At 40.7% G+C, this 21,329-nt stretch overlaps 1 protein-coding gene across 15 annotated transcripts in view; it reads left to right on the top strand.

Annotated features, from left to right (window-relative positions):
• DOCK9 (dedicator of cytokinesis 9) overlaps positions 1 to 21,329 on the top strand; it is a 256,309-nt gene that overhangs the window by 145,459 nt on the left and 89,521 nt on the right. For all 15 annotated transcript variants that reach the window (XM_074378467.1, XM_074378465.1, XM_074378460.1 and 12 more), the window contains exons 8-15: positions 4,670 to 4,844; positions 5,831 to 5,898; positions 14,190 to 14,264; positions 15,596 to 15,736; positions 16,051 to 16,254; positions 16,650 to 16,772; positions 20,256 to 20,338; positions 20,924 to 21,046. In XM_074378467.1, the coding sequence (XP_074234568.1) occupies positions 4,670 to 4,844; positions 5,831 to 5,898; positions 14,190 to 14,264; positions 15,596 to 15,736; positions 16,051 to 16,254; positions 16,650 to 16,772; positions 20,256 to 20,338; positions 20,924 to 21,046 (992 nt within the window). The remainder of the gene's footprint in view (positions 1 to 4,669; positions 4,845 to 5,830; positions 5,899 to 14,189; positions 14,265 to 15,595; positions 15,737 to 16,050; positions 16,255 to 16,649; positions 16,773 to 20,255; positions 20,339 to 20,923; positions 21,047 to 21,329) is intronic.

Genomic DNA, 21,329 nt, shown 5'->3' with positions numbered 1-21,329 from the left:
CTGCCATCCTAGTACCAATGGCCGAGTAGTATATCGGTCAGGAGCCTGGGTTTCAGATTCAGACTGAGTTCACATCCCTGCTCTACCCCTTACCAGCTCTGTAACCTTGGAGATATCATGTAATGTCTCTGGGCCTCAGTTTCCTCATTTGTTAAATAGGAGTAACAGTAGTGCCAAATACAGTTATGGAGAGGATTAATCAATACCTACAAAGAGCTTCGAGCAGTGCTGGCACATGGTGAGCATTCAGCCGATATTAGGTTATCATAGCACTGTTACAGTTGTAGAGTTATTCTTCAAAATTATTTAAGTATACATAATACATGAATGTATTCGTACTATAAAAGGTTAGACAATACAGCTAGTGTGGAAGTCTCTGTTGACCCCCATCTCTCCCTTTCCCGAGGAGCTGCCGTTACCATCTTGGCATGCCTCCTTCTGTTCCTTTGTAGAAATTTGAAAGCAGGTTGCCAGTTCCCCTGTCTGTCTGTTCGTCCATCCACCCGTCCATCTATCCACTCCCCTCCCATTTCCCAGGAGGGTCTAAGGCAGCAATTTACAAAGATACATAAAACACAGGATATTGTAAGTTTAAAGTGGGTGTGAAAGGTGAACAAGGAGTCGGGGTAGGAAGGAGATGGAGTGGGATTAAGTTAAGGAAGAAGCATATATTTTAAAGACCCAACACCCGCTCTGGGTGGGAGACAGACCAGGCTGCATGTTCTCTCGCTTGGAGACCCTTCAGCTGCACAGTGCAAGTAGACACAGACAATCCAGTTAGTCAGAAACTGCCCAAGTAATCTTAGAATGAAGCTCATTCAGGCATTTCTCCTGGGGGCCCGCATACAGAGGGCACTGTGTGATTAATCAGCAATCTCCTTGACGACTCCTCACAATAGATGCAGTCACCGTTATCAGAGAATTCTTCCTTAAAATGACTCAGTGTTGGCTGATGACATCGGCTCCAAGCTCGCTTCTGTAAGAAAGCTTGTTTTGTGGGGCCATTGTGACTAAGGTTAGAGACACAGCCCCCTGGTTTGACCCTCAGGTAGACTTGTTTGTGTATTCATTTGTTTACTTAAAATTGCATTTTCACCCAAATAATATGTTCATCTGGTTTCAGCAGACAGTACAGGAAGGTAGCACTAAAGGCATATTACTGCCAGCATCAGCTCCACTTCACCTACTCCCCGCTCCCTGAAATGATCATTTTCAACTTTACCCACTATTTTTTTCTTAGATCTGCCTCCCTATCACTAAATAAGGAGTGTTTGCTTCTCTTCATTCATCAGTCATGGACATAATACGATGGTGGAGAGGACTGTAGCTCCTGCACCCTCCTTCCTGCTCGCATCTGGACTCATTGCTTTCCCAGCCTCTGCACAGTCACCAGCCTGTAAATTCCCTTCCCCTTCCTCACCATGTCAGATTCCCTGTTTCCAGGATCCTGTGTCTTCTTCTTTCTCATTTTACTTTCTTGTTTTGGAGGAACACATGCTCCAGTAGCTTCCTGGGAAATCATGTGTAAGATCTTAATGTTTTGAGGGTTAGTGTATCTGTGGATATCTTTAATTTTGCATTCATACTTGATTGATAGTTTGGCTGGATGTGGAAATCCAAGGTGAAATTTACCTTAGAATTTGGAGGCATTCCATTGTCTTCTAGATGAGAGTGTTGTTTTGGGGTCTGAGGCTGTTCTTATTCCCTGTTCTTCATGGTCTTCTCTTTATCTCTGGTGACCTGACACTGAGATTATTGTGTCTTGATTTAGAATTTTTGGTAAGCTTTTTTGTTAAGGCATAATATATAAGTAGAAAATATACACATAATGAATGTATGACAGAGTTTTACTGAGTTTGGATCTCTATCATCTACTTGTGCTGGGGTCTCTGTTCTCGTTCTGGAGACTCCGATCAGCACATTCCAGCCACCTGGATCTTCTTGAACTCTGGGCAGTCTCTTCATACAGCAGGACCGTAGGACTTTGCTCAGGTACAGCTTCCTGTGCCACAGTCCAGATACAGCCTGCAGACCGAAAGCTGAGGTGATGATGGGCTCACCTCATTTACTTCCTTTCTATCCGGGGTCACCAGGCTGCCCTGGCTGCTGAGAGATACCTGAAAACAGTTGCTGCATCTATTTTGCCCAGTTCTCTAGTGGTTATCATGGGAGAGTAAGTCCAGACCCTGTTACTTCTTCACAGCCAGCATGGAACTTAGGGGTCCAAACTCAGGTGGCTGCAGGAACCAAGCAGTGAAATTAAATGAAAGAAGAGGCCTGGGTGTACAGCGATAGGGAATGCTGGGGACTGTGACAAACTGGAGCACAGGTGGTCCAGTTTAAAGGGGCAGCTGCTGCGGCTTGGCAGAGCCACCAGCTCAGGGCTGCCAGATCATCTGGTTTTTCAAGAGAACCAGAAATATAAATTTTTAGTTAAATCTTGGTATTTTTAATTATTGGTAACTAATTTAAAAACAACAACAAAAACAAAAACACTGTGCAGAACCAAAATTTAAAAGGGTAGAATGCATGAAAATGTGTTTAGGTCCCAGATCAAGATGGTAACACCACTTAATGTTCCCTGAAATTCATTTTTGCATCAAATCTAATCAGCACACAGCAGTCTCTGGTAGTCATCCAACTTCAGCTGAAAGCTGCCCCTCTGGAAACCACATTATATCAAAGTATGTCTATTCACAGCGTAAAGGAAGGAGTACCAGAACACCTTGTCAATGACAATGAAATAACTTCCTGTGTGTCTTTCCCACATAGGAGTTTATTTGTATCCTTAAACTGAGAGACCTTTTAAGTTTATTTTTTAGTTGAACTTTCTGGCATTGACTTTTTAAAAATGTTTATAAGCAAAACTAAATATATTTGGCAACCTCATTTGGAAGGTAGAAGTAATTACTTTTGTTTTGTAAGAGAGTTTTATTACCTGTCTTCAGTGGGGTGTGTAGGTGATTTATATAATGCAACATCCTTGATCATTTAGTCTCAACATCTTGATCATTTAGTGCATTTCAGAATCTAAGGTTCTGACTTCAGTGGACGTCTGTTCCTTCAAATTCTTTTTGCAGATGTGGCTGATACTGTTTTGCATTTAATGAATTGTATCTAAGGCTTCAAAAATTGTAAATACTTTGTTTTTATCCACATCTGTTTGTAAGCTAACATCCAAAAGTTATGGCTTCAGTGTTTTGGGGCTTTTTCTTAATATTGCTTTTGGACGTTGTAAAAAAAATTAGTTGATTAATGCTGTGAGTTTAAGAAAGAACCTGAACTAGAAAGAACCAGTTGCAAATCTTGAGCCCTAAAAGTATTTTAGAACCTTAAAGTTGGTAACACTTATTTGGCAGGTAAGGAAACTGAGCCTCAGAAAGAGGAATAATTCAGAATCAGGCCTAATGCTCGCCCCACTTTTCACTTTTTATTTTCATAATAGTGAGTATGTGAGGGGCACGGGGGAGAGAACGTTCATTTCCAGCCTGTGGCCCCTGCTCTGACTCTTGCCATGAAGTGTGAGGCACATGGTATGGCCCACCTGGCCTGTGCACAGCAGTCCGTGTGCTCCACCAGGGGTGGCAGTCTCCCGAGAACCTTGCTGCAGAGGGCACAGTGATGCCTTTGAGGGGGCTGCCCTGTCCCTGAAACCTATACTGAGAGCCCACTCAGGGGCTGCAGCTCACCAGCTAGAATTTCAGTGGATGAGTGCTCTTCTCTGCCCCCACATCCTGGGGAGTTTGTGATGTCATGTCCCTCAGCCTCTACCTACCAGGAATCTAGTGTCCTGTTCCCCGGAGCTGACCCTCCATCTAGTGCAGTCACCAGGGTGATTTTGCCCCCTGGAGATGTTTGATAATATCTGGAGACACGGTTTGGTCTTCACAACTGAGATGTGTGCTGCTGGCATCCAGTGGGTAAAGCCAGGCTCCTGAACAGCCAACAGTGCAAAGGGTGACCCCACAACAGAGTGTCATCACCCCAAGTATCAGTAGTGCCAAAGTGGAGGAACCCTGGCCTCAGGCACATTCATTCATCATTGTTTAATGCACGTGGATGCTGTTTTTATACTTTGAGTAAGCCCCCCTTTCACAGGCATAAAAACGGGAGGCATGAGGAAAGCTAGGGGAAGGTAGACATGGTATCTAAATACCTTTTGGGACTCGAAAATGAAGAGAAAATTCCAGATAAGGAAATCAGACATATTGATAGATAACGCTTTGCTTTTTAAAATGTAATACCACACACTACTTCACTTCAACAAATAGGAGCTAGAAGAATTGAAATTTTTCAGTGAAATTTCGTTCATTCATATATTTTTTAAGAGCCTATTATTTTCCTGGCAGTGTTCTAGAAATAGGGATGTAGCATTGAACAAAAGAAGTCTCTGCTCTGAGGCACTTCCATTCTATTGAATGAGACAGGCCACAAATAAGATAAATATGTGAAGTATGTAATATGTCAGGTGGGAAAATAAAACCGTGAAGAAAAGAAGGCAGGGAAGGTGGGTAGTGATGGGGGTTTATGGGGGGAGGGGCTCGCCTTTTAAAATAACTTGGTCTGAAATGCCAGTGAGATCCTACCCATTAGCAGATAATGAATAGAAGAATTTTTAAGGCTGTCCAGTCCTTTTAAAATGCATCTGTTTACCCTTTTTCCATTTCAGAACAACAAAGTCAGGCGTTTTGCTTTCGAGCTCAAGATGCAAGACAAAAGCAGTTATCTTTTGGCAGCAGACAGTGAAGTGGAAATGGAAGAGTGGATGACAATTCTGAACAAGATTCTCCAGCTCAATTTTGAAGCTGCGATGCAAGAAAAGCGAAACGGAGACTCTCATGAAGGTAGGCAAGTCTAGCTTTCCCCTTTGTGCGTGCACACTCTGCGGGTGTCTTAGACTTTGCCAGAGGGTATAGGAAGTAGGCAGATGACTGCACAGGTGCATGGAGGTGGGACAGATGTGAGCTCTTTACAGACGGCCTGTCAGCAAAGGTTTTGTCACAGTAGAATGTACTCCTCTGGCATCATTTGTATAAGGAAATCATGTCACGGGAAGAATCATAGCTTTGGAGGCAGAAAGGAAGACCTGAGTTCCTCCTTAGCCTTCCCAGCAATACCATCTTTCAGCTGTGAGATCTCGGGCAAGCTACTTACAGTTTTGGAACCTTAGTTTACTCACCTGTAAGATGAGAATTAAAAACAGAACTTGCTGGTTAATGGGAAGATTAAATAAAAAAAAATGTATCTCAAGTACCTGGCATAGAGTCAGCACTTAAAATACTAACTGTAGTTTCTATTGTTGTCATTAATCATATCCTTTGGAATTTTCAAGTCAAACTTAGGATGGGCGGAAGCCTCAGATTAAATTGGTGGGGGAAATCTGGCTACGTTCTTGACAATTTGTGCTTTATGTCAAGCCCTTGGACAGGTGATTCCCAACCCTGGCTGTGCGTTAGAAGTGCCTGGGAACTTTTAACAAATACTCTTACCTTTGTCCCACCGGAGATTCTGATTTCGTTGGCCTGGGCTGGTGCCTGGGCAGGCCTGACTCTCAGTGAGCCTGGTGGGTGTGGCCATGTGGGCTGGTGTCCACAGCTAGTGTCAGTTCTGGTTAGACAGTGTCCGTTCTATTCCAGCCGTCAGATGTTTAATGCTCACCACTGGGCCTGGTGTCAGCATTTTTAAAAAGCTCTGAAGTGTTTCAAGGGGGCATCCAAAGTTAAAAACCACTGTGTTAGAGGGCACATAAGAGAAACAGCCTTCCTCCTCCTGTTTTAAATAAAATACGTTCAACTAGGAGTGATTTAGGTAATCTGTTTCGCTGTTTTAGATGATGAGCAAAGCAAGTTGGAAGGTTCTGGTTCCGGTTTGGATAGCTACCTGCCTGAACTCGCCAAGGTAACGTCATCTTAAATCTTCTGCTCTTCATGGAATGATGTTGAAATGATTAACAGTTACATGGTAGGAAATTATTAAAATGAGGCTGTAGTTATTGCTGTTATTTGACCTAAATATTTGGTGAGGTGAAGTACATTACTGCATCAGATTTTAGTCTGTTTTCCAGGAAGTGCCTTACAAAGTATTCTCTTTTTATTATTCTTTGTTCCCCCTCATAATATTTAACACCATGAGTATTAAAGCAATAACCAGGATGCACAGATAAATGTTTCCATAGTGACATGTTACTTACTGTGTTCACACACATGCTTCCTTTATTCAAGTTAGTAGATACCGTTCCAAAGAGGATGGATCCATAGTAATCTTGTTACTAAACCAAAGAGGACTGTCTGAGCTATAGGAATTCTTTCTAGGTCACTCTGAGTGGGGGAAAAAAAATCAGTTATACTTGTTTTTTATAATTTTGAGAAACTTAAAAGTTACTGAAAAGCACAAAGAACAAAACAGCCATATTCCCACCACCCCAGTTCAACACCTGTTACTATTTTTTTTTCAGCTTCCATATTTTTAAAGAAATAAATTATCAGTTATATTTGAAATTCTTTTTTAAACATCATCTTTCTACATTCCCTCCTTCCTCCACAACCCCAACTAGAGACAACCACTATCATGAGTTTTCTGGAGTTACTTCCATTTAATTTTTATATTTTACCAATGTGTCTGTCATAAATGGCTGTGTTTTGTATGTTTAATATGTTATATAAATGTTAATGTATTATTCTGCCCTTGCTTTTATTTTTAATTCAGCATTGTTTTTTGAGATCCATCCAAGTTGGTGCATAGATCTAATTCATCCCTTTTATTGCACTGTGTAAGCATTTTATTTTAACAATTCTTTTATTTCCAATTTTTTTTCTATTACAAACAATGCTACAATGAATATCCTTGTACTCATCTCATTGCATGCATCTGTGAATGACTCTTTTTAAATGAGAGAAGTATCTTTGTCTTCTTTGGCCCTTTATATTCTTACTCTGTTATTGCCTTTCTATTCTTTTTTTTTTTTTTCTTTTTTTTTCAGATGCAGTGAAATAGAGACCCTACACACCCACATCTTAAACACTGTAATAGAAGACATGGTTTATCTATATATGATTATAAATAGACTAGCATCCAACATTGACCTTTACTTTTAGGCAGCATGGCTGTTCTAAAATATAAAATCTCCCTCCCTGGCTAGGACTTTAGAGTATTGTTTTTCTTTAGAACTTGACTGTTACCGCAGTATCTTTTTAGCACCTGCCTATTAAAGCTAATTTTAGTGCCACCATTGTAACCTCCTCCTAGACTGGGAAGAGTTTTGGCTTGTGTGTTTTGTGTTTTCATGTTATGAACTTCTGGGTATCATATTTTGCACTCAGATTTGCTTTTTGTTTCCGGATGTTTTGGGGTTCATAATTTCTCAAAGCAAAATGTTTGTTGAGACCGATAATAGATGCAGTGCAATCTAGAATTCAAAAAGTAACTTTCTACATTTACTGGGTGAACACAGTGGATACCTAGGAAAAGACTCATATTATTTGAGCCTAATGTTGATTAACTAGAAATCTGTATTTTTTCTGTGAAGACCTATAGAAGTAGTGCTTTCCTTTCTTCTCTTACTGCCTACTACCAGCATAATGCAGAATTCTTTGATTCTAAGACCTGAGCTATATATCACATATATTTATTCTTTAAAAATGTATGTATAACATATTTGGAGCTGTTTTCAAACTGTGGGTAATGACCAAGTTAGCTGAAGCTATTTTAGTTGGTAAAAATCAGTTAAATTTGTTTCAACCTCGATTTCTTACTTTTTGTTTTGATTTTTTATTTTCTTATGGAAGTAGAACTTACATAGAGTAAAATACTCAGACAGCAGTCGGATTTCACCTTTGTACACCCACACGACCACCACCACATCGACCAAGAGAACACTTCCAGCACCTCAGCAGACTGTCTTGTATCCTCTTCTCAGCTGAGACCCATATTATTTTGACCTCTGACACTGTAGGTTAGTTTTGACTGATTTAGACCTTCCTAAAAGTGGAATTATGCATACATACTCCGTGTCAGGCTCCTTTAGCTCAACATTATGTGACCCAGATTTTTAAAAAATGGATAGAATTGAATAGAAAATATTAAAGTACCCTGCTCTTAATAATGATAGATATTATTTAAGTGATATATATATATATATAGTGTGTGTGTGTGTGTGTGTGTGTTGGGTTGTGATGTAAATGTATTTCTTACGGTGGGTCATGGTCAGAGCCTAAAAAGTGCAGCATTATAAGGGGCGTAACTGTTGTTTCTTTTCCCCCAGCTCTCAAATGTTTTAAAACCATTTTAACTTAAGGTAGAAACAGGCAGAAGGTAATTTTTCAAAGGGAAAAAGAAAAAAAGAAAATGAAGATGTGCTGTCACTCATCAGCACGCTGCCCTCCACTTGTGGGGCGGGTGTCTGTTGGTGATGCCTCTTGTCCACCTTGGGAGGGGCCCAGGCTCCAGTGTGCCCGGCTCCCAGCCTCATCCTCATCCAGGACCCAGCATGTGAGTGGTTTTGGCTGTTTTCACCCTCTCCGGGGTATCTGGGTAAAGGATCATTTGCTCCTGTCAAGAAAGCAGGGAGATTGACTGATACCTGGTCACCCTGATTTTAGAAGTGGATTCCAGTGTTGCAGAATCCGAGACTGAATAGGGGGTGGTCCGGGGAGAGGGTGCGAGGCTCGAGGCCCACAGCTGTGCAAGGAGGGAGAGTTGAGTCAGGGGTGAGGAAGTTGAGAGGTCAGTACCAGGGAACGGTCCATGGGGAGATCCGGCCACAGTTAAGCTGGACTGTAGAGAAAGAACTAGAGCGATGGGGCCCAGCAAGGTGTAATTTAACAGCAGGACCCTCTCAGGTCAGCTCCTCTTTCTGCTTCATTCATCCTGTTGCCCGGGCTTTTGTTTTCCGCTGTGACTGAGACATAACCAAACAGGATATGAGAGACAGGAAGTTGTTTTAGTACAAAAATAGCTGGTGTCTCATTGTGGAATGAAATGGAAGGACCCTTGACACACCATAGGAGTGATGTGGACTTAGGTTTTTGGAATATTTTGTATTGTCCTGGCCCTTAGATTGCTTGTACATTCAGTACAGAACATCTTTATTGTTTACTTATGGGGACATACTGTGTATACCCTAAAACCTGTTCTTTTCCTCCTATTGTCTAATATGAATCCAGACGTATGTTTGCTGTAAATGTAACAGCATTTATAGTATAAGAGTACAATAGTCTTATAAACATTTTTATTAAATACACAAACTGTATTTAAAGTTAGTTAATTGGTTTCTTCCCTACAGAGTCAAGGGGTAATAGGATCATGTTGTAAACCGATTACTATCTAGTCACTTTTTCTGGTTACATTTATCTTTGGCACCATTGGAACGTATGTGTGTGTGATAAATATATATATCACCTCCTGTGTAGAGATAGTGTGAGGAAAACCCTCATGCTCCTGCCTTGTATTTTCCTCCATAGCTTTTCTCTTTTTGAGCTCTTTTTGTTCTCAAAGAACAACAGCTCACTCTTAATTTGGTCTCCCCATGTGGTTCTGAAAGAGAAGTATTGTTCCATGTTAATCTAAAATTGCTCACATCCTATTATTTTGTAACTTCTTTTTCACAAATGAATTTACCTTTCTGGGTAAATCTTCCACAGTTGAGCACAGGATAAAGTGTGGTGTCTCAAACTTTATACTCTCATCGAGTAACACATTGGAAGCAGTGGAAACAAAGCATGACAGCTCTTTAAATTAAAAAGTATATATTCTGGCCTCAAAGGATTTTGCTAAGTCTCCTTATTTCCAAACTCTTCTGTTTAAATGAGCCAACAGTCAACACAGTATTTTTCTGGTAACTCATCCTCAAAACATGACGTGGCTGACCTTTGTCTTTGGTTTAATGTTTTACCTCCTTAGAGATAAACTTAAGACGCAGAGTATGCCTAAACTCTTCAGCAGTTCTCCTGGAAACCCTTGAATGTTTGGTCCATCACCGCCTCTTAAGCCAAGGAAGAAAACATCGCTGGGGCCTCGTCATTAGTGATCTAAGGTTTACGGGAGTTGGGGAGGATAGCCTTCACTTCAGACACATCATTCTCTTCTGTGATTTCTGAGCAAGAGTCAGATTTTGCAGAGAATGGCTCTGTCATTGTCACTTTTCTTTCTCCATTTTCCTCTCCTTTCCCTCTGTTCTGAACCCAGAATGTTAGAGGGGCAGTGGGTAGGACGGCAGCAGCAGGTTTGGGGAAGAACCAGTTCAGTTCTTCCTACACACACACTATGGACTGACCACAGGTTATTTTAAGAGCAGAGCTGGTTTTGACACTTTGAGAAGTGCTGGACATCATAGGCTGTGGGATATTTTTTTACAGCTGTATTTTATGGGCCCTTAGACTGGGAAAGTACGTATTACAGGAATTTATTTTATTGCCTTTTCTAAAATTTAAGTAAAAATAAATGTGCTTGCTATAGTGAGTAAAAACATTCAACATTGTATAAAGAAAAGTTCATCTTTTCCCTTCAGCCTCCATCCCCACGTTCCTGAGAGTACCAGTCTTATTAACCTGCTGTGATTCCTCTTTCACCAAGCCAGTTGCTCGTGGAAACATATACACACATATGCAGTATTTTTAGTAATTTTTTAAAAAAGATATGCTCATGATAGATACATTACTCTGAAACTTGTTCTATCACTTAAAAATATTTCAGAGATGCCTCTCTGGGGCCATAGAGGATTTAGTTCACCCATTTTCATAGCTTTGTAATATTCCACTTGTGGCTACTGCACACTTTATTCAGCCATCTCTATCCGTGAGTGTTTAGGTAATTTTCAGTTGTTAGCCTCTACAGACAGTGCACAATAAACATCATGACATATTTGTAAGCTTACTCACACTCTTATTTCTGTAGGAGAAATTCCCCAAAGTGGGATTTCTGGGTCACAGTCGATTGCGTTTTTAACACTTTAAGTATTGCCAGGTTACTTTATCACAAGGTTCCTATTTCTTTGCATCCTCAGCAGAGGAGTCAAAAATGGTATTTTACTGCTTTCATTTGTATCTGCTGCTTAGTAGTGTTTTTCATGTATTTATTTACCATTTGGTTTTCCACTCTCTGACTTCCCTATTCGTAGTCTTTACTTTTTTTTTTTGGTCTAATAGTTCAAGAGTCTGGGCTCTGAAGCCAGGCAGTCTCAGTTAGAAGCCAGGCTTCTGTTTACTATTGTGAGTTTGGGGCAAAGTATTTACCTCTCGTGCCTCAGTATTTTCTCTTAAACATGGCTTCCTAAGGTTGTACAAAATTTAAATTTGCACTTAGGATAACATCTAGCATAGAGATGTTGGCTATTAATCAATAAATAATTGCTTTTATCATAACGGTGCTTTCAGATATTAATTTTTCCTGTTTTCAGGGCAAAGCCCTGCCCTTTCTGAGCCACATTTTCTTACTGCCTAGGTTTTACTTGGTGATTCCTTCAAACACTGTCTGTCAGGTGTTCCCTCTGTTTAAAGCATTCTAGGCCTTGGGGTGGCTTGTAGCACCTACTACTGATGTTTCTGTTAGAAAACATCATGGGTTGTATACAAAGTAAAGCAAATTCTTTGGGTTCAGTCAAGTGTATTCTATATGCACATGTCCTGGCCCTGTTGATGTGAAAATTAAGAAAGGTGATGGGAAGGGTAGAATTAAAACATTGTCCCACGCCCCGACCCTGAATTAAAGGTAGAATTAAAGCATAGGCCCACGCTTTCCTCTGTAAGCATGGACAGATGGTCTGTAGGAATGTCTCGTAGCCTCCAGAAGCCTTAAAGCCTCATGGAGAGCATCAGGATAGACTTTGTCATGGAAGGAGACTTGAACTGTCATCCTGTTGAACATTTTTACTTAGAAATAAAAATGGAGTCCAGGGAGGCTAAGTGGCTTGCTCAAGTTCACACAGCTAGTTAGTGGCTGAACTAGCACTAGAACCCAGTTTCTTAGTTAACATTCTGGTGGTCATTTCATTTTGCTAGATGAAGACAGGTTGTTAAATATAGTCATGATAGTGTTTGGGTCATTGCTAAGAACCTATTATAACAACTACCTGGTGGGGAGGGTGTAGCTCAAGTGGTAGAGCACATGCTTAGCATGCACAAGGTCGCAGGTTCAATACCCAATACTTCCTCTAAAAAATAATAAATAAACTTAATTACCCCCCCAAAAAAAAACCTAAAAAAAAGAGTAACATGGAAGAATGCAATGTGTATTTGAGTGTGTGTATGCATGTAACACGTGGACATAAAATGTTACATTACCATTTAAAAAAATAACTATGGCTGAGAAAATTAAGAAAGTGCTTCATTTTATTGGCTGTGGTTAGAAATGTAATAATAGACCTCTTTAAGCCACCAGCAGAGAGGACAAGATGCCTTCTCCCCTATGGCTGTCACTGCCCATCATGTGCTGAGATGTGACTCATGGTCTTCGGGCAAAGGAGCAGATGAGAGAGGACATTCTATTCTGACTCTATCAGCTTAACCATGGAGATTAACATGGAGAGTAACAAAGAGCTCTGACTGCCAAGAACAGTATATAGATTTAGAGGCTTCAGGTGTGAGGAATAATGTGTTTGGAGACGATTTCTATCTTGTGAATGTCCTAGAAGCTTCCTCTTCTTCTTTTTCCCAAACCCTACTTCTCCAGCCCCTATCTCTTCACTGTATGTCTCTTTCCCTCAGTGACTTCTTCTGTCCATCCCTTTGGTGTTGGGACCCCTGGGCTTCTGTTCACAGACTGACTTTCACTCTTCCCCCAGGGAATCTCACCCACTCCCAAGACTTCCATCCCCCGCCCTGTGCTGATGTTGGTAATTCCAGCCTCCCTCCCTACCCTCTGCTCAAGTTCCATCTCTCTAGCTGTCTACTGGATGTTCCCAGCTGGCAATCCCACAGGCATCTCCAAACTCCACTCTACCATTTTCTTCACAAACCTGCCCTTCCTCCTGAATTACCTGAGTTAATGAATTGACCAGGCTACCCAAGCTGGGGAGGTGAGATTTGTTACGGGCCTTGCTGTGAGACTGGGAGGCTGTTGTGATCAGGAGAGACCACGTGGACCTCCTAGTCTTTCCCTTTTTAATCCATTGCTTCAGCCCTACCTGAGTGGTGGATCTAAAATGCAGAACTGGTTGTTTTATTCCTTTGCTTAAAATACTGCAGGACTTTTTTGGATTCTGAAATCCCCAGGCCTTCACATACAAATCCCAGACTCACTTCTCTTTTGTCATCACATCCAGCCATTTAGTTGTAATGAATGACTTGGTCATTGCTCAGGTGTGACTTGTACCTTAGTACCTCCTCTTAGAATGCCCTCTTCTCCTTTTCTGGCCAAATGTCCCTGTCCTTCAAAATGGGCCTTCCTCTGGGAGCTGTTTCCTGACAGTCATCGCTAGTGCAGGTTAGCTCACTGTACCGTGCAATTTCTTTTGCCATTTGTATTGCTGATTATATTCTATCTTCGCAGATGATGTTCCTTGGGGATAGGGAGTTAATTTTATTTGTGTTTGTGTCCCTAGCCCAACATAGGTGCTCATAAATATTTAATGAACTAGCAACTCCCCCTCTTGCCTGCCACAAGCACTTACGGCTTTCCTTCAAGATCTGCTGTGGTTTTCTTTATTCTGTCATCCAGAGTATACTCCTTCCTCTTCCTTTGCTTGCATGCTCAGTCTTAGGTTGGCCTCTAAATCCTTTCTACCATCTGGGCTCATTTCCACTCTCAGCATCTGTCTATTCTGTGCATCCTTTTCATTCAGTCTGAAATGTTTTATGTTTTCCTCCTTTTTGCTGTCTAAATTCCACCCCTTCATTCACAGCTCGTCCCTTAGTCCATTACTTTATGAAGCCCTTCTTGATAACAATGATTAATGATCCTCTTTTGCTTTCCGTGCACTGGTTTTGACTCCCCAACTTATTGTCAGCTTCACACGGGCAGAGATAAAGTCTTAACTTCTCTTTTCCCCTACAGCCCTTACACTGTGTGCTACATACTCGATAGTCTATCCTTGTTCACTGACATGCAGGTCATTCTCCAAGGTGAGGGCAGAGCTGTCCGGAAATCAACTCTTCAGGATGGGGTAGCATAGCTCTCAAACATATTTAGACACCTCTGTAAGGAAAAGTTCTTTTCTTTTTAATGTAATTTTTATTTTTTGTTTATCTTGTTATCAGAGTACCAGAGAGGCAGAAATCAAACTGAAAAGTGAAAGCAGAGTTAAGCTTTTTTACTTGGACCCAGATGCCCAGGTAAGAATTATTTTAATATTTAAAATTTAAAACTAAGTCAAGGTCAGTTACTTGTTTCTTTATTTATTTGCTTTCATGTATATATATTTATATTTATATTTTATTTATATTTATGTTTATGTTTATATTTATATTTATATTTATATTTATATTTATATTTATATATATTTTGGATTGACAACTAACATAACAATATAGAACATACAGGGGATAGAGGAAAAATGAAAATAACCTGTAATCTCATTACCACAGCACAACCGTTGTGAGTATTTGATATTCAATAGATTATTAGAAATTGGTGGAGATTTACCCAAAGACACTGTCAAGTCCACAAAGAACTTACATAATTTACCCCGTAAAATCACCATCAGAAAATAACAAGCATCACTGCAGATGCCCAGTAGACGGTGATCTTTCCTGACTAGCCCAAGCTCAGTCCCAGATACAAGCCTTGCAGTGCATGTGGTCCACGTCTCTGTCCCAATAACATCCAAAACACCGTGCGGTGAGGGCTTCCAAGACTGCCCACAAACAGGCTGCTCTGATGGGACATTGTTGTGCCATATTTCCTCCAGTAGTTTCCTCTTCTTCATCTATTTTTTTTTTTAAATGAAACTTCTTTTCCCCATTTTCCAATGTTCACAGACTTCATAGCCATATATATGTATATATATAGTTTTTTTGCTTTTTGACAATTTTTTAATTTACTATGGTAAAGTATGCATAATATAAAATTGGCCATTTTAACCACTTTTAGGTGTGCAGTTCAGTGGTGTTAAGTAGATTCACATTATTGTACAACTATCACCACTACCCATTTCCAGAACTTTTTAATCCTCCCCAGCAGAAACTCTGTACCCATTAAACAACTCCCCACTCCTCCCTCCCATCACCCCCTAGTAACCTCTCTTCTATTTTCTGTCTCTATGAATTTGCCTATTGTGGGAAGCTCACATATGTGGAATCATACAACATTTGCCTTTTTATGTCCAGTTTGTTCCACTTACCTTGTTTTCAGGGTCCATTCTTATTGTAACATGTGTCAGAATTTCATTCCTTTTTATGGCTGAGTAACATTCCACTGTATGTGTACACCACATTTTGTTTATAGATTCTTCTGTTGATGGACACTAGGGTTGTTCATCCATTGAGTAGATATACCATCATTTATTTGGCCATTATTATATACTATATAAATGTGTAAAACAGTAATACTATTGTGAGTAAATGAATATTTCCATATTTTAGCAGCTTCTTTAGGGTACATTTATTATGGGATATTTTTAATGGGAACATAATATGTTTATATATATTTACATTTTCTTTTAAAGAAGCTTGACTTCTCATCAGCTGAGCCGGAAGTGAAGCCATTTGAAGAGAAGTTTGGAAAAAGAATTCTCGTCAAGTGCAACGATTTATCTTTCAATTTGCAGTGCTGTGTTGCCGAAAATGAAGAAGGACCGACTACAAATGTAATTTTCCTTTTAAAAAATGAAGATTAAATAAATATATTCAGAGGTTTCAGATGTGTCTGTTGTAGTGCAGTCAGGACTTGGCAGTCCTAGCTCCTGGTATCAGAGAGGTGCAGGCAGATCGGGGTGCAGAGGGTTATTCAGACTGCAGGGATGGGATGCTTGTGGTACAAGGCAGGGGTGGAAGCTCTGGCTCTTCAGCAGTCATTTATAGTGACAATCATAAATAAGTCTGGTAGTTTCTTCTTTGATTGCAGCATTCTTTTTTCCCGACAGTTTGAACCATAGTGATGGTCTTGATTTGTTTTGTTCAGGTAGAGCCTTTTTTTGTTACTCTTTCCCTGTTTGACATAAAATACAACCGAAAGATTTCTGCTGATTTCCACGTGGACCTGAACCACTTCTCAGTGAGGCAGATGCTGGCCGCCACATCCCCGGCTCTGATGAACGGTGGTAGGCAGAGCTCACCTGCCCTGCAGGACATCCCTCACGAAGCTGCCATGCAGTATCCGAAGCAGGTGAGGGGGCGGGACCCCACTGGTCATGCTACTAAGACTTATCTTGCACACACTACATAAACACATAATGTGACTTTGTAATGCACAGCTGGGACAAATGAGACTGTTACTATATTGACAGCATGTAAAATTAGTAAAAGCAAGCTGAAAGAGAAGAAGTGATTTTTGATTTCTTATTTCTTTTCTCTAAACTTTCCACTAGTTGCCACCTCCACCAAGTAGACTTTTTGATCAGACAGTGAACTACTTGATGAGTTAACCAAGTTGGCCCTGGGTGCTTCTGAATAGCTACACTGTTTCAGTGCTCTTTGCTGCTTTAGAATCTTTGATGTTCATGGGATTTGTTTAACGTGGCCATAAATTCTACTCATGGAACAAAATCGTTTGATCCCTAGGGAATATTTTCGGTCACGTGTCCTCATCCTGATATATTTCTTGTGGCTAGAATTGAAAAAGTGCTTCAGGGGAGCATCACTCATGGTGCTGAGCCGTACATGAAAAGTTCAGACTCTTCTAAGGTAAGGATGACTTCCGTGCTTCGTGATGATAAATAGCAGTCGGGAAAAGTAGAAATAGAAATGCTAAAAGAAATCAAAGTTAAGCCATACTTACATTCTAAAAGATGTAGATGACTCTATGTAGACTTACTCTTATAGTTAACCTTATGTGTCCAATTTTCAATGAAAAGTAGTCCCATGTGTAAATAAAATACTTCATTTAAACAGAGTATCCTGACATCCTAAAATAATTTGTAAAGGAATTACCAACTTAATAGTAAACTTTCTGTCACTAAAAAGTACATATATTGGATATAAGTGGAGTTTATTCCACTTGTTGGCATGTCTCTCAGATCCTGGAATTATATTTGGGTCCATTTACACTTAAATGTGAGACTGGAGACTAGGAGATGACCTGGCTCAGATGATCTGGCCAGTAGTGTTGGTGGTTCAGGTGCACTTGTGTTTTGTCAGGTGGGGCAGGGTTATGGCGGCAGAGGTGGCGTGGCATTAGGCAGAAGAGGGGAGGGAAATACACTGTTGGTATGTTTGGTGTCCATTCATTACTTCAATGTAGTGTTCATTACCTGGGGCGGGGGGGTGCCTAGGTATGGACATTACATGGCATTATTGACTATTAGAAGTCATCTAGGCCAAGACCTCCTTTCACCCTTCCAAAAACTGAGGTTTACGAAGGTTTAGTTACCTGCTCAGTGTCCCACAGCTAGAGTGGCCAAAGCATGTGGAGCTACCTGGTTTGAATAAGCTATTGAGTGCTGTCCATGCCATTTTTACAGTATTTCTAGTTATAAGTGGTCTTCTGATTGACAAGGTCATTGACAAGTGGTCATTGACAAGGACTGGTCGGCAGTAGGAGGGGACACCCCACAAGCTCTAACTGAGGTTTACTGAGCTGACTCAGCTTCCGCTCTGTCTCTTTCTAGCCACCTATACATCACAGGTGTGCCCACCAAGATGCAGGACTGTTGTTAAAGAACAGGTTCTGGGAGTCAGAGACCTGGATGCTAAGCACCTAATTAACATGGGGACTTTAGACATGTGTCACCTCTCTGGACCCCACATGTCCCATCTGTAGTTGAAGGATGCTGTTGCTACCTGCCCCTACGTTCCTCTCAGGAACAGTGCTAAGATCAAACCGATAATGTCCAAGATAATGCTGTGGACACTGTAAATCTTCAACACATATAGGAAGTTACCATTTATTACAGCCCCAGTCAAGGAAAGGCCCATTTACCCAGTCACATGGCTTCAAACAGTATGCCTTTCTGGCTGATAAAAGCTAAGTCAAGTTTGGTCTCTGGAGAGATGCTGTTTTATTTTTTAAATCAAGACTGTGAAACCTTGGATGAGAAACTCTTTTAATTCTTTGATGTTTTGATTGATAATCAGTGATTGCCCAAGATAAGATCTACTTCCTGCTGTGTATGCAACACATTTCCAAGGCCAGTATTCACCAACTTGGTACTTCTGCCTGCCACAGTTTGAAATTTGGCAGCTCAGGCTGGGTGCAAAAATCACCTATCACCATGGGCTAGACGCCACACTTCCCAGTGTCCATTGAGCATCTGTTGAATTTGCTCTTCCTTCATTACTTATGGAATGTAAAGCTCAGCCGTGTGTACATCTTTTCATGCATTCACACCTCCAAAGCAGTAAATTAAAGCAGAGATTGACTCAGCCACCTTACATAAAAATAGAAGTTTCAGCAGAGATTTTACTAAGGGATGATTTTTTCCAAATATCAAAATTGTCTCTCTTTGTCATCCAAGATGGTCTCGAACATCATTGGGAAGAAATTTCTGTTTTGGAGGAAATTTTTAGAAAAAGTTTCTGTAGGTGTCCACCATGAATAGATTTTCTAAAAAAAGAAAGAAAAGGAAGGGAAAAACCCAAAGGGCAAAAATGAGTTTTGCACTCTGACTTTCACATGCATTATGTTCCACCTACATCCTTGATCAATCTGAGAGCACAATCCTCGTTCACTGCAGGCAAGAGTGAAACTTATCTGAAGCCTATGTTTTGGATTTAAATGTTATGCAAATATTGCTTTTTACTTTCCAGAACATAGTTGTAATAGTTAGAACCTAAAAATAATAGTTTCTACCTGAAAATGTGTCAGTAAAATTGCCACTCCAGGAAGGCAGGCCATTTTACTCTGTGATCCCCGAGTCCCCACACAGATGTGCCCACTTGAAGAAGAAAGGGAGAGACTTGAGTTCCCGACCGGCACCTGTTCAGTCAAGAAATGTTTTCCAGATAGCATTTCCCCGTCATGGTTATGGTAGAATCGTAATGTCTCCTACCTGGAAGGGACAATGGCAAGCATAGCCCGAACCCTTCATTTTTCAGGTGGGAAAGTGGAGCCCAGAGAGACTTAATGGCCCAGACTCACATGGCTGGTTTCAGTTTGACTCAGAAACAGAGGGCTCTGTTGTCCTACTTCAGAGTTTTCTAGATGAGTGCTTCTCAAACCCGGTGTACACCGATCACCGGAGGTCTGGTCAGAATGCACAAGGTCTGGGGTGGGGCCTGAGACTCTGCATTCCTGAAAAGCTCCCTGGTGGGGCTGGTGCTGCAGCTCTGCAGGACACCCATTAGTTCGTAGACACCAGATCATGTTTCTCAAAATTGGTTTGACTCCGATGTACTTAAGTGATGTAAAAGATCCTGCATCTCCCACAACTCTGACTCTGAATCAATCAAACTTCATGGTGGTAACAATGTAGTATTTCCAGTAAAGGCAAATTTGGAAAAATTAGGTGTCATCTGCTTTAGCAGTGGGGGTATGTTTGATGAATAGACCTGCCATGTGTACGTCTTAGGCCAAAAGCAAATCTGCTTCCCTGTGCCCTATACAGTTCAGCCATCGACCCACAACAAACCAAAATTGATCGTTAGGAAGTGAAAATAGTGGTAATTTATACCTAGAAAATTAGAATATAGTGATTGAAAACCCTGACCTAACTTAAGTCAACACCTATAATTTCTTAATAATGAATATATATCCCCCACATTTGGGGAGTCTGCAAAAACCAGTGTACATTAGGAGCCCTGAAAGCTTCCTATTTCATTAGTGTTCTCATTTAAAACTGAAGAAATGTGATATATTTGGGCATGAATACCAAGTATTAGTAATTATTAATAACTCAGTGGACATATACTGCATAGCTCTTAGTCATAAAGAAATATGAGAGCCTAGGAAATGGCCTACTTGTTGCCTCTGAAGACCAAAGAAAAGACATACTTTTTGGAAGCAGTTCTCATTCGACATTCTTTGAAAATCACTGCTGGAGAATGTGTTAAACGAAACAGTCTGCATTGAGTATAAATCCAGCTATAGTCATTACAGTGAGCTGTGTTTGTCCACACATCTGATACTGCCCTAAGGGCTTGTGTAGTGAGTGTGTGATGATGGCTTTTTAGATTCTAAGATTCCTGCCAGTGGGATGCAGTATCTCATGGCTTTATTCTGATGTCTTCAAGGTTGCTCAGAAGGTGCTCAAGAATGCGAAGCAGGCATGCCAACGACTCGGACAGTATAGAATGCCATTTGCTTGGGCAGCAAGGTAAGGGGAACATATTTTGTACCCTTTATATAAATATAGGTATATAGAAATAGATAGATAGGTAGGTAGGTAGATAGACTGACTAACCTATTCTGTATGTTGTCCAGAAATGAAAAGTATTTAAATGTTTTAAACTGAAAAATAAATAAGCTCCATATCTGAAAAATCATTTATGAGAGACACAGAGAAGAGAGCTGCTGGCTGGAGGGTAGCAATGTTGGCACTGGCAGGGTGGACAGGACTGTTTGTTGCAGAGCTGGGACTGCAGGTTCCAGGGCCTCCAGCTGGGAGTAGGGGGCAGCCCAGTGAGGCCTGCAGATCATCCTTATTTGTGATCTCTGTTTCTTAAGCATTTGACTACATATGTTATTTCTGAAGCACAAGCCATTTGCTGGAAATGTTTTCTATGTAAATTGAATTAGTTGTGTTCATCCTCATAAATATCTTTCATGTCTTTAGATAATGAGATTTCTGTTGGTAGCCAGTGGAATAATAATTAGTCTTCACATGGAAACCAGAGTCAAGTTGTGGATTTATTTTGGTCATTTGGAAACTCAGCTTAGAAATGTTGTTTTGCTATTTCAGGACGTTGTTTAAGGACGCATCTGGAAACCTTGACAAAAATGCCAGATTTTCTGCTCTCTACAAGCAAGACAGCAATAAGCTATCCAATGAGGACATGCTCAAGTTACTTGCAGACTTTCGGAAGTGAGTCTCAAGGTCTTACTTATTTCCACACCTGAAAAACAGAAGTAGTTCAGTGGAAGGGGAGGAAGTCTTTTCAGTTGCTCAACTCAGACGCCATGATGTGTTGGATGAGTGTGGAACTTCTCCTCAAGAAAGGGTTTAAAATCAGAAGAGTTAACCCGGTTAATTTGAATTGTATGAAGGTTGTTTTGGGTGGTGCTGTGAAGGGCACGTTGGGTACAGATGAGCCCAGAGAGGAAAGAGACAATTGAGGAAACTTTGCAAGAAGTGGGAAGGGACTCAG

This window comes from Camelus bactrianus, chromosome 14 (genome assembly GCF_048773025.1).
Source record: "Camelus bactrianus isolate YW-2024 breed Bactrian camel chromosome 14, ASM4877302v1, whole genome shotgun sequence".
NCBI classification, from domain to species: Eukaryota; Metazoa; Chordata; class Mammalia; order Artiodactyla; family Camelidae; genus Camelus; species Camelus bactrianus.
The sequence above is the reverse complement of the archived record's forward strand: the minus strand, read 5'-3'. Positions and strand labels throughout refer to the sequence as shown.